This window comes from Megascapheus bottae, chromosome 3 (assembly GCF_031878675.1).
Source record: "Megascapheus bottae isolate mThoBot1 chromosome 3, mThoBot2.hap1, whole genome shotgun sequence".
Lineage (NCBI taxonomy): Eukaryota > Metazoa > Chordata > Mammalia > Rodentia > Geomyidae > Megascapheus > Megascapheus bottae.
The window spans coordinates 83,049,704-83,063,771 of record NC_143511.1 but is presented as its reverse complement, the minus strand read 5'-3'; the positions used below and the strand labels follow the sequence as shown (position 1 = coordinate 83,063,771).

The 14,068-nt window shown below is 41.0% G+C and overlaps 1 protein-coding gene across 8 annotated transcripts in view; it reads right to left on the bottom strand.

Annotated features, from left to right (window-relative positions):
- Gapvd1 (GTPase activating protein and VPS9 domains 1) overlaps nucleotides 1–14,068 on the bottom strand; it is a 92,754-nt gene that overhangs the window by 20,419 nt on the left and 58,267 nt on the right. For all 8 annotated transcript variants that reach the window (XM_090330634.1, XM_090330638.1, XM_090330636.1 and 5 more), the window contains 5 exons: nucleotides 13,083–13,223; nucleotides 9,929–10,063; nucleotides 9,074–9,193; nucleotides 3,240–3,317; nucleotides 2,750–3,120 (listed from right to left, as the gene is read on the bottom strand). In XM_090330634.1, the coding sequence (XP_090186760.1) occupies nucleotides 2,750–3,120; nucleotides 3,240–3,317; nucleotides 9,074–9,193; nucleotides 9,929–10,063; nucleotides 13,083–13,223 (845 nt within the window). The remainder of the gene's footprint in view (nucleotides 1–2,749; nucleotides 3,121–3,239; nucleotides 3,318–9,073; nucleotides 9,194–9,928; nucleotides 10,064–13,082; nucleotides 13,224–14,068) is intronic.

Below are 14,068 nucleotides of genomic sequence, written 5' to 3'. Positions count from 1 at the left end.
AGTAATAGAACACGTGCTTAGCAAGTACAAAGTTCTGGATTCAATATTCAGCACAAGAAATCAGTTCAAAACAAACAAAAACAATCACTCAAACATAAAAAATGCAACCCCCAAAGACACTTATTAAATTAAATGTACTATAAATAAGCTATCTAGAAGGGTAGTAAAGAGGGTAGCAGCAGCAAGAATAGTAAAATTGTGTATTACATGCCAAACACTGAGCATAGCAATATATATTATCTAATTTGACTCACACACCCTTAGGAGTTAAGTCTGATTATTGAGTCCTTTTACAGATGGGAAGTTTGAAACTAAATGAAGTTATTTTCCCAAGATACACAACTTATATGTGGTAAACTGAAAGTCAAACTAGACCTGCCCAACTAAGTCTAGGTTTAATTACTGATTACACAGTTATCATTAACTCTGTCATCTCACAAGATAGGACTTGTAATTCCTTTACTAGCCTATAATAGAACAGCAAACTGCTTAGCATCTATTTATTCACCTACAAAACTGGAATTAATAATAGCTTCTTCAAGCAAGACACTGATGGCTCATGCCTGTCAGCTTATCTACTCAGGAGGCTAACATAAGAAGAATCCTGATTCAAAGCCAGCAGAGAGAGAAAAATCGGTGGGACTCCATTTCCAATCAGCCAGCAAAAAGTTGGGCTGAAGGCATGGCTCAAGTGGTAGAATGCTGGCATAAGCAAGCAAGCCAAATGAGTATGAAGTCCTGAGTTCTAGCCCTGGTACCAGCAAAAAAAAAAAAAAAAAAAAAAAAGCAATAGGATTTTGAGTATAAGCCCCCCCGCCCCGCCCCTGACACATACCCTCCTTATTCTTCACTAAAAGGAGCCAGGGCTCCGTGGAGAAACTGCTGATTCCAGAACAAGAGTAGAGAATCCAGGGTATATGTGTAACACCTTGAGCCAATAAAACAAATGGTCAAGGAATGACAGAAGCACAACAAAGAACCCAAAGCCAGCTTGACAGAGTGCTCCCTGGCCAAATTAGGGACAATAAATGAGAGTAAGCAACTCACTGACTAAAACAGAAAACTAGAAAACCACAGACTAAATAGGGAAATGTAAAATTTGATGAAGAGGTTGGTTACATATTCTCAAAGTCTCTTCCCATAAAATATCTACTAATTATGAAGAGAAAAACTTTCCAGTAATGAAGCCTGACAGGACACAGTGTTAGAGCAAATTAAAACTGTGTGCCACCAGACGGGCATAATGAAGACAGCACAGCATCTCCTTAGTGATAGGCCCACTAGAGATGAACAACTAAGTCTATCCATGGAATAGTATCAAACAAATGGAGGGACATTAAAGACAACTGATCTAGAGCTTGTACAAGGCAAGAGAAAGAGAGGGCTTGTTCTAGACTGGCAATTAAAAGTGGCATTGATTTTGAGTGGAGTCATTTTACCTATATTTTATATAGGCAACTGGGGACACATCAATGTGGAGTGAAAACCATTAAGATATTACCAAATTAGTGTACATTTCCTTACGTTGTTTAAATGACATATAGAAAAACGTGATCTTGTGGGGCGCAGTGGCTCATGTCTGTAATCCTAGCAACTCAGGAGGCTGGGATCTGAGGACTGTGGTTCAAAGCCAGCTCGGGAACTAAAGACCATGAGACTCTTATCTCCAATTAATCACTAGAAAAGGGGACATGGGGCTTGGCTCAAGGGGTAGGGCGGTAGCCTTGAGCTGAAAAGCTCAGGGACAATGCCCAGGCCACCAAGGTGTAGAGTGGTAGCCATGAGCTGAAGAGCCCAGGGATAGCGCCTAGGCCCAGAGTTCAAGACACACACACACACATACACACACACACACACACACACACACACACACAGGCCCACAGACAGAAAGACAGACAGACAGACTGACAGACACACACACACACAGGCCCAGAGTTCAAGACAGACAGACAGACAGACAGACACAGACACAGACAGACACACACACACAAACACACCCCCCACCCCCGGGAGTTTGGCCTAATGGTAGAGTGCTTGCCTAGCATGCACAAAGACCCGGGACAGACGGACGGACGGACGGACGGACAGACACAGACACACACACACACACACACACACACACACACACTGGGAGTTTGGCCTAGTGGTAGAGTGCTTGCCTAGCATGCATGAAGACCCGGGTTCGATTCCTCAGTACCACATACATAGCAAAAAGCCAGAAGTGGTGCTGTAGCTCAAGTGGTAGAGCCCTAGCCTTGAGAAAATCCAGGGACAGTGCTCAGGCCCTGAGCCCAAGCCCATGACTGGCAAAAAAAAAAAAAGAACATGATCTTTGAAGAACATACACAAAGGGCTGGGAATGTGGCTTAGTGGTAGAGTGCTTTCCTAGCAAGCATGAAGTCCGGTTCAATTCCTCAGTAAGCACAAAAACAGAAAAAGCCAGAAGTAGCACTGTGGCTCATGTGCCAGAGTGCTAGCTGTGAGCAAAAGAAGCTCAGAGACAGTACCCATGCCCTGAGTTCAAGCCCTAGGACTAACGAAAATGAACAACAACAAAAAAGTAAGATAGTATTATTAAAACCAAGTTGTACAGGTTTCCTGTGGGTTATGGTAGTGGCATACCAGATAGACAGTCCCTCCTTAATCCTGAATTGACACAGCCCATGTCATTTCAGACAAGACGGGAACATCATAGACCGAACAGTGAACTAAACACAGTGAGCCAGTTCTACGTGGCTGTGTCCCGTACCTCTCCTCTGGAGGAGTCCTTACTAGGGGATGAGGATGATGAGTGACATGCAGCCACCAAAGAAGTAGCACCAATGGCTGCGGCTGGAGGAAGGTCTCGCTCTTCATTTCCCGGACGTCGATTCCAGCTGGGATCACTCATGGGCCGTCGGACAGAAGAAACTATGTCAGAGCTCCTGCTCCGAACTAGTCTCTCAGGGTAAGAGTGCCTTTGCCTGAATGCCTCCATTTCAGCAGGAGTTAAAATGTGAGAACCAAAGTTGGGCAGCCTGGCCTCATTTCCTCCAACTGCTCCTTCCAGGATTGGGGGATCTGGTGGTGGATGTGATGGCCTGGCATAGTGAACTTTCGGTCTTACCACAGCAGAAGCCCCTGTCACACAGAAAAGAAGCTCTGCAGCGAAGATACAACTGATTCAACAAAAGCATTAACAGAAGGCTTGTTTTCTTGTTTTTCTTTAAGAAGTTCAATTGTTCACTTTACTAGCTTACCTTCATGAGAAGCAAGTGGATCAAACATGGCAAGCAGAGACTCTGACTGAGAAGGGGGAGAGGTCAGCTGGTGGGCACCTGAAACAGGGCAAACTGTGAGAGCAGATTGAGACAAGACAGCCAGGTAGAGGGGACAGGACTGCTCAACCCTTTTCCTTTTTTGCTTAGGTAGAATATAAAGAGCATGATGATAAAAATAAAGCTAACAAATATCACATTTTGATTACTGCAAATTAAGTTTTTTTTTTTCCATTTTCTTCTTCTTCTTTTTTTTTTGGCCAGTCCCAGTGCCCAGGCCCTGAGTTCAAGCTCCAGGACTGGCAAAAACAAACAACAACAAAAAATTGTACAATATGAAATTCTAACAGTTTTCAACAAATAATTTTCAAAAGACCTACCTTCTAAAAAATACTATTTTAAGCTACAGAGAAAAAATTGATTCTCCTGAGCAGACAGGCAAAACTGGAAACATTAAAACAGATACATACTCAGAGCCTAAAACTTTTGAATATAAAAAAGAAACTGTTAATATTTTAGTCGACAATTATAAATGAATAAATTCAATAATTAATGCATTCACTGTGCCAGTATTAGGACGAACTAAGTGCCTCTAGCTCGACTGATTTATTCATGATTGATGTCTTACCAAATGAGCCAGGCCTTCAGTTACAGCTTTTTGCTGGTTAATTATAGATAAGTCTCATAGATTTGTGTAGCCCTGCAGGCTTCAAACTAAAATTCTCATATCTCAGATTCCTGAGTAGGTTGTGAGTTACTGGCACTGACTTATTTATTTCTTCATATGTATCTTTGTGTTTGTGTGCCTTACTGGGTATTAAACTTAAGGTCTAAAGCTCTACTTAAGCATGCCTTTAGTCCTTTAGCTTTTTTTTGTTTTTTGACCAGTACTGGGGCTTGAACTCAGTGCCTGAGTGATATCCTTGTGCTTTCTCAAAGCTAGAGCCCTACCACTTGAGCCATAGAACCATTTCCAGCTTTTTCTATGTATATGTGGTATCGAGGAATTGAACCTGGGTCTTCATGCATGCTAGGTATGCACTCTACCACTAGGCCATACTCTGGGCCCCAGTCCTTTAGCTTTTTAGTTTGTTTTCTGACAAGTCTTTCTATTTTGACTGGGTTGGCCCTTCACCATGATTCTCTTACCTCTAATACCTGAACTGCTGGGATTACGGATATGTGCCACTAGGCTCTCAAGCTGTATTTTCTAATAGTGAATGGCAGTATTATTAAGCCTTTTCATAGTAATTATAGCTAAAAGCATTGGTTCCCTCAAAAATTTGGTCAAGACTTTGTTCTGTTTTTTTTTTTTTTTTTCTTTTAGTGGTGCTTGTGTTTTGAACTAAGGGCCTCAGGCTTGCTATGCAGACATTCTTACCTCTGAGTTACACTGCCACTCCTGAAATTTCTTTTTTCTTTTCTTTCCTTTTTTTTGTTTCTTTTGGTCAGTTTTGGAGTTTGAACTCTGGGCCTAGGCACTCTCCCTGAGCTCTTCAGCTCAAAGCCAGCCCTCTACCAAGGCTCTTCACCTCAAGGCTAGCTGTGGCTTGAGCCACAGGTCCACTTCTGGTCTTCTGGTGGTTAATTGGAGATAAGTCTCATCGACTTTTGTGCCTGCTGGCTTTGAACAGCAATCCTCAGATCTTAGCATCCGGAATAGCTAGGATTACAGGTATGAGCCACTGGTGCCCAGCCAGTCCAGAAAATTTTGCTCTTATTGATAAGATAGGGTCTTACCCCCTGCTTAGGTACAACAATCATATATGTTAAGCTTTCTAGTAGCAAGGAAACATGCATGAACTACTGAGTGTAGCTCTTCACTGAGAAGGGGGTCTCATCAACTTTTCTTCTCAGGCTGGGTTTGAACCTAAATCCCTAAAATATCAGGTTCCCAAGCGGCGAGGATTACAGGTTGTTGGGGACCGACTGTGGGGTCAATGACCTTGTACCTGACCTTGGACCTACACAACTGTATACACAAGGAAGTAACTCTTATCATGATGACTTTAAGCAATGTCAATCAGTTCTTATCATGATGACTTTAAGCAATGTCAATCAGTTCTTATCATGATGACTTTAAGCAATGTCAATCAGTTCTTATCATGATGACTTTAAGCAATGTTAATCCTTTCTCATTTATCCTATATGTGATTTGTTTACTATTTTGTATGAATGTAGCCTCTGGCAACTCCCTAGTTTTAAGAAGAGTATTTAAGGTCGGAACTTAAAATAAACGAGAGTCTTAGGCGGCAGTCTGGAGCTCACAGTCTTCTTGGACTGCTGACTTGGGCTGTAGTCCTCCCGAACTCCATCTGTTTGTCTCTCTTCTATTTTTTCCTAGTCCTTGCCCCTATTTCAGGAATCCCAATCCGCGAACCCTGGTTTGCTGCCGGCTGGCCCCAGCAACTGGCGCCCGAACAGGGACCTGAAAATCTGGGACAAGGTGAAGGACCCCCCCTGTGGTGAGTAACACGTCCTAGGACTATTAGGAGAGTGTATAGTCAGGAGAAAAAATTATGGGTCAAGTTAATAGCTATATGTCATATTTACCGATCTTAACAGGCCTACTTGAAGCCCACGAAATGTGGGTGGAAAAAGGGGTACTTCAGAGCTTCCTACAGTTTCTCGAGGAGGCATGCCCGAGGTCTATAGAGGAGGAATTCCAAAAAGCCTGGCAGCGCATAGGAAAAAGAATTAAAGATTATTATAATGTATATGGCCCCGAAAAGACCCCAGTAGAAGAGGCTATTGATGTATGGAATTTAGTAAGTGAAGGCATAGATCCTCAACATGAGAATGCTGAACTTGAATTAAGGGAACTTTATGAATTAAAGGACCCTTCTGAAAAACCTGAGGCTGAGCCATATGCCGCAGCCCAAGAGAGTCTAAGTGAGATCTTGAAAAGGGAACAACAACCAATAGATATTGAGTATCAGAATTCAAATTTTAATATGAGGGAGGAAAGTTATGATGAGCCGATGGAGGACCGGATAGCTACAATAGAAAAGAGGTTAGAAGAAATGCTACATCTACTATCTAAAATGGGGGTAGAGCAGAGAGCCCCCGCAGAAGTAGGAAAGAAATATGACCCTCAGGCCACTATGGTGTCTGATTCTAAACCTTATCCCTCACACCCACCGCCTCTGGCTGCAGCCTTACGGCCTCAATCCCTTTTCCAACCTTTCAAGCCTAAAGGCCCTAGCAATAAGTCCCTGTTCAGGCGCCAGTTGCCGGGGCCAGCCGGCAGCAAACCAGGGTTCGCGGATTGGGATTCCTGAAATAGGGGCAAGGACTAGGAAAAAATAGAAGAGAGACAAACAGATGGAGTTCGGGAGGACTACAGCCCAAGTATGAGCCACTACTACTCATCTAGGACTTTTACACGTTTAGCGTTGTTTATGATGGTTCTAGCTACTGATATTTATCATATGAGAAATTAAAACTGAAAAGTTTATTCATTAAAACTTACCCATTAAGTAGAAACTATTTAAAATGAAAGCATTATTAACCAATAAAGGAGAGGAACACAAAGGTGCACTCTGAGCATTTAAAATAATATTTATCAAAACAAAATAATGAGAAAAATCATATAGTTTACACTTTTACAACTTTCTTCAATGAACTGTCTAATGGAACATAGATGGATTCTCTTATCGGCTTTCAGTTCCAACATATGTAGTATATTGCTTTAGCTTCAGAATATGAAGAAAATCTGGACTCACAGATATGCAGCTAGAAAAGAAGATATTTACCCTTTATTTATAATTTACTTTGTGCTGAGGATGAAATTTAGGGCCCTGCACATGCTAGATAAGAGCTTTATCACTGAGTTATAGTCCTGTTCTGGGAAAATACAGTAATAATCTTCTAAGAAAATTACAAATATCCTTCATTGTTACTCTACCAACTCTTGAGAAATCTTTTTTCTTTTTTTTTTTCTTTTTGGCTTGTTGTGGGGCTTGGACTCTGAGTCTGGGCGCTGTCTCTGAGCTCTTCAGCTCAAGGATATCACTCTACCTCTGGAGCCACAGCCTCACTTCCAGTTTTCTAGTGGTTAATAGGTGATGAGTCTCTTGGTCTTTAGTGCCCTGGCTGGCTTTGAACCGGAATCCTCAGATCTCAGCCTCCTGAGTAGCTAGGATTACAGGCGTGAGCCACCACACCTGGTGAGATGTCTTTTTTCTTTTATGCTTTAACCATGTAGCCCAAGTTGAACTTGGGTTTACTACATAGAGCAGGCTAGTCTCAATGTTGTGATTATCCTAGTTCCTCCTCCAAACAGCTCGAATTATAGACATGCACCCCATCTAGATGGCAAGTAGTTTTTGTAAAAGCTAAACAGTGTAACCTGAAACCTAGACAACTTTTTGTTTTCTATTACATTAAAATCAGAATTATTTCTCAATAAATCTTATACTAATCCATGAGTTCATAATATACAGATAATTTAGAAAATGTCACTGAGTTAAGATTATCCAAACATTTATATATCAAATATTATATGTTTAAAAAAAAATGGGCCTTGGTGGCTCACGCCTATAATCCTAGTTACTCAGGAGGCTGAGATCTGAGGATTATGGTTCCAAGATAGCCTGAGCATGAAAGTCCATTAGTTTCTTATTTCAAATAAACTACAAGAAAACTAAAAGTGGCTCTGTGACTCAAGTGGTAGAGCAATAGCCTTGAGCTGAAGAGCTCTCAGGGAAGTGCCCAGGCCCAGAGTTGAAGGTCAAAACAACAACAACAAAAAAAAAAAAAACCAGAACAAAATAAAACAAAAAAACAAACAAAACAAATGGGCTGGGAAGGTAGCATAGTGGTAGAGTGCTTGCCTTGCATGCATGAAGCTATGGATTGGATTCCTCAGTGCCACATAAACAGAAAATGCCAGAAGTGGAGCTGTGGTTGAAGTGGTAGATTTCAAGAAGCAAAGGGGCAGTGCCTAGGCCCTGAGTTCAACACAAAAAATAAAACAAAACAAGAACAAACAAACAAAAACCTGGGGCCGGGAGTTTGACCTAGTGGTAGAGTGCTTGCCTAGCATGCACCAAAACCCAGGTTCAATTCCTCAGTACCACATACATAGAAAAATGCTGTAAGTGGTGCTGAGGCTCAAGTGGTAGAGCTCTATCCTTGAGAAAGTCCAAGGACAGTGCTCAGGCCCTGAGCTCAAGCCCCGGACTGGCAAAAAATAAAATAAAAAAATAATAATTAAAAAAAACAATTATATCATAGTGTGGTGGCTCAAGACTGTAATTCTAGTTATACGAAGAAGTGACAAACAGGGAATCAAGGTTTAAGGTCAGCCTCTAAAGACTTTATCTTAACCAACAACTGGGTCTGGTGGCATGCAAATGTCATCCCAACTACAGGGGAAAACATCAAAAGGAGTAGTCCAGGCTATATAGTTAATCCTACCTCAAAAATAATGAATGCATGGGCTGGGCATATGGCTTAGTGGTAGAGAACATGCATGAAGCCCTAGGTTCAATTTCTCAGTACCACATAAACAGAAAAGGCCAGAAGTTGCACTGTGGCTTAAGTGGTAGAGGATTCCTTAGTACCACATAAACAGAAAAGGCCAGAAGTTGCACTGTGACTTAAGTGGTAGGGCACTAGCCTTGAGCAAAAGAAAGTGGAGGATAGTACACAGGCCTTAAGTTCAAGTTCAAGGACTAGTAAAAAATAAATAGTAAAAAAAAAAAATACTAATAATACTAACAAATACAAAAAAGGCTAGGCAGCTAACATGTATGACCTATGTTCAAAACTTAGTATTCAAAAATAGAAAGTTATTCTGTTTTCTTTCTTACCATGAGTTATTTCATCCATGTCTGGACTAGTGACAGAATCTTTTCCCCCAAAATCAGAGCTGCACTCAGATCTTAGGTCTTCAATCTTATTGGGAATATCCTCAGAGGTTGCACTTATTCCTTTAAAAAAAACAGAAGTTAAAAATGAGTAGAAAGAAAAGAAGCATAGCAACCACACAAAAAGTACATGATGTTTGTATAATAAAGTATACAAAATTTAAACACTGTCAAAATTTACCTTTCTACCTTCCTTCCCTCCCTCCCTTTCTTCCTTTGGTATGCCAGTCTCAGTTTCAACTTGGGACCTGGATACTGTCCCTGAGCTCTTCAGCTCAAGGCTGGCACTCTACTACTTAAATTGAAGCTCCTTTTCTGGATTTTTGTGGCTAACTGGCGATAAGAATCGCTTGGACTTTTCCTGCCCCAGCTGGCTTCAAACTGTGATCCTTAGATCTCAGCCTCCTAAGTAGCCAGGATTACATGTGTGAATCACCAAGTACCCAGTTAAACACTACCAAATTTTATATTATTTCTCTGTATATATGAGCTATTAAGTACTATATAACCTTTATTATACTGTTCAAATGTACTCACCTTACTTTAATACAACATAAGCAGAATTATCATGTAGTATCTAAATAGTGTAACATAGGCTACCAAGAATAAAGACATTACCAATTACAAAGGAATATAAAAGCCACATGTTAAGTTATCAAAGATTTAATGTGAAACAAAAATAATTTTGTTCCCTGGAAGCTCAGTGGTTCTTAAATAAAACATGTCTCTTTGAAATCAAATTTATAAATGGAGAGGAACACCTTCAAATTCCTATTCCTTAAAACAAGACAGACATACCGGACACAACACTGAGGCCTGGTGTGCTGGGGCGGGAACTGACCTCCCTGACATCTGTATCATCAGATGTACTGCCCAGTCCAGAACAACTTTCCAGTTCTTGTAAGCGCTCTTCTTGCTTCAAGTCTGGGGCCTCTAAACCAAAGACAGGAACCACTTAGTGTTCTGTTAGCTTTATCATAATTTCAGCTTTTGTGACCCAGACAGACAGAACTATCATAGAACGAATAAAATTAGTGTAAATAAGTTTCCTAATTATAGACCAGATAGTAAACCTAGTCAGATCAGTGTCAAAGGAGTATGTTTTCATCCCAATATAAGCTATTGACAACTGTTTCTAGACCATTAACCTGTTGTTGGTTAACAAATAACTTGACCAAAAAAAAAAGTATGCAAAAATTCAGAATAACGCAACTACTTCCTAAAATAGCTTCTACAGATAACTGAGACTAAAATAATCATTGCTTATCATTTGCCACAAGATAGGGGGATCGTGTCAGAATATGCTAAATTGCAGGACTCCTTTTCTTTCTTTTTTTCTTCTCTTGGTAGAACTGAGGTTGGATTTCAGGGCCTCAAACTTACTAAGTATGTGCTTTACCACTTGAGTCACACTTCTAGCACATTTTGCTTTTTTAAAATTTTGGATATAAGGTGTTGCTTATACCTCAATCCTCCTATGTATGACCTCCAAAGTAGCTGGGAGAATAAGATACCATACCATACCAGGCTTGTTTTGTTGAGACAGTATTTATTTATTTGGGCTAAGAATATGGTTTAATGGTACAGTTATTTGTTTAGCATGCATAAAGCCCTGGGTTCACTTCCTCAGTACCAGAATAACCCAAAAAAGCTAGAAGCAGTGCCTTGGCTCAGGTGGCACAGTGCTAGCCTTAAGCACAGAGAAATTCAGGGATAGAGCCCAGGCTCTGAATTCAAGCTCCAGGACTGAAAAAAAAAAGAAGAGTGGCCCGGTATTTGGCCTAGTGGTAGAGTGCTTGCCTAGCATGCACAAAGACCCAGGTTCGATTCCTTGGTACCACATACATAGAAAAAAAAGCCTGAAGTGGGGTTGAGGCTCAAGTGGTAGAGCTCTAGCCTTGAGAAAGTCCAAGGACAGTGCTCAGGCCCTGAGCTCAAGCCCAGGACTGGCAAAAAAAAAAAAAAACCAAAACACTACACATAAAAATCCTCAACAGTGGGCCGGGAGTTTGGCCTAGTGGTTAAAGTGCTTGCCTAGCATGCATGAAGACCCGGATTCGATTCCTTGGTACCACATATATAGAAAAAAGCTGGAAGTGGTGCTGAGGCTCAAGTGGTAGAGCTCTAGCCTTGAGAAAGTCCAAGGACAGTGCTCAGACCCTGAGCTCAAGCCCAGGACTGGCAAAAAAAAAAAATCCTCAGGACTATGGTCTAATTTATTTTCTTTGCCCTTCCTCCTCCCACTCCGAACTAGGGACTGAACTGAGGGCCTAGCAAGTGGTCTATCACTTGAACTACACTTTCAGTCCTTTGGTTTACTATGATTTGAGATAGGCATGAACTAACTGCCCAGACTGGCCTTGTACTTCTATAATTCTCTACCTGTGGCAAAGTTCAAAATTCAAAGTATCAAAATTCAATGTAGTCAAAAAACATGTGTATGTGTGTGTGTATTTTATTTTTTGGTCGGTCATGGGTCTTGATCTTTGGTCCTGGGAGCTATCCTTGAGCTCTTCAGCTCAAGGCTACCAGTCTAATCCTTGAGCCACAGTACCACTTCTGGTTTTCTAATGGTTAATTGGAGATAAGAGTCTCAAGGTCTTTAGTGTCCTGGACTGGCTTTGAACTGAGATCTTCAGATTTCAGCCTCCTGAGTAGCTAGGATTACAGGGGTGAGCCACTGCACCCGGCTTTAAATTTTTTTTTTAAATGGCTAGTAAATACTATAATTCCCCATCTGAAGTTCTTATCAATGTGATTGCCTCTGACTTGTCAAATGTATTTGTGATAGATGTGGTGTGCACACCTATAATTCCAACATTTGGGAAAATGAGGCAGGAGGATGAGGAAGTTGAAGCTAGCCTGAACTAGAGTGAAAACACATAGCTAAAACAAACAAATGGCACAGGCGTTCATGGCTCATGCCTGTAATGCTAGCTACTAAGGAGACAGATCTGAGGATCAAGGTTTAAAGCCAGCTAGGATAGAAAACTCTGTGAGGCCAGGCAAGGTGGCTCACGCCTGTAATCCTAGCTATTCAGGAAGCTGAGATCTGAGGATCAAGGTTCAAAGCTAGCCCAGGCACTGAGACTCCTATCTCCAAAAGGGGAAGTGGGGCTTGGCTCAATGGTAGGGCTCAAGTAACCTTGAGCTAAAGAGCTCAGGGACAGGGCCCAGGCCCAGAGTTCAAGTCCCATGTCCCTTTCACATCCCCCCTAAAAAAACCAAAACAAACCAAAACAACAACAAAAAAAACCTCTGAGACTAATCTCCATTAAAACACACACATACACAAAGGAGGTGAAGCTGTGGCTCAAGCAATGGAGTGCAAGAAAGAACCCAAGTTCTACATTCAGGCCACAGTACCAGCACAAAACAAAAATGTTCTGAACAAGATGTGCCCAGTATTGAAATTGGGAGCCAAGCATTGATACTTCACTCTATAATCTATGCTACTCAGGACACTGAGATCTGAGGATCAGGTTTGAAGCCAGCCAAGCAGATATATCCATGACCCTTATCTCTCTGATTAGCCAGTAAAAAGCCAGAAATAGAGCTATGGCTCAGGTGGCATAGTGGAGCCTGAGTAAAGAAGCTAACAGCATCAGGTCTTTAAGCCTTCTTTCTTCCCTTTCTTTCTTCCTTCCTTCCTTTCTTTTTTTCTGCCAGTCCTGGGGCTTGAACCCAGGGCCTAAGCACTGCCCATGGGCTTTCTCAAGGCTAGTGGTCTGCCACTCAAGCCACAGTACTACTTCTGGCTTCTTCTTTGTATGTGGTACAGAGGAATCAAACCTGGGTCTTCGTGCATGCTAGGCAAGTATTCTACCACTAGGACAAACTCTTGGCCCAGCATCAGGTCCTAAGTTCAAGCTCAGTACTGTGGGGCAGAAGGAGGAGAGAAAGAAAAAGAGTTTTGAACAAATAAAAAAGCAAATGATGACAGGGTACTAACCTGAGTCACTTGGTAATACCTCTACGCTCCAAGCTTCACTTGTTGTTTCTGATATGGTAGAACCTGTACAGGGGTCAAGAAGTACTGACCCTGAACCTGGAAGGCACAATAAACTGCCCAACATGTTCTCTGCTGCTGCACCTGTAAAGAAGTCAGGAGCAAAGCATTAACACTTATCTGACTGAGGAGGTAGTGATAGTGGAAGAAGGCTAGCTAGACATAAAGGTGACAAAATCTTTTCTGTACCACAAGAAGCCAAAGTAAGAATTCATGCACATGCGTGCTCGCTTTCTCTCTCCATATATATATATATATATATATATATATATACACACTTATATATGTATATATATATATATATATACATCTTGGTTTTATTAACAAATTTTACATGTGCTCCTAGTACCTTTCTAAAATTCATAGTCTTACAGGGATTATAAACACTAAAAAAATTTAATCACAGAAAGTTATACTGGCCAAGTATGTTTTCTTCTGGCACAGTAACTATATATCCAAAATAATATGTATGTATTTGCAAGAGAACACAGATCTCTTTTGCTGTACTCACTCAACCGCAAATATAGCTAATTGTTCAAATACAGCTTACTCCCAAAACCAATGCTTTGGCATCTGGCATAAAGTAATACAAAACTAATTAAGAAATCTATTTACATTACTCAAAATACAAAGAGAAAGAGCTAAACATTATTGTATACCTGTGCTGAAGCATTAATCAAGATGCATTGTACTCATCATCTGTGGAATTCGAACTTCTTTATATGATTACTTAAAAATACACACACAAAAATATTCATGGGTGGCTTATACCTATATAATCCTAGCTACTCAAGAGGACAAGATCTGAGGATCATGGTTCAAAGTCAGTAAGGGAAAGAAAGTCCATGAAACTCTCATCTCCGATGAACCACCAAAAAACACCAAGTAGAAAATTGACATCTTTGACCCAAAAAGCTAAGGGATGGCAC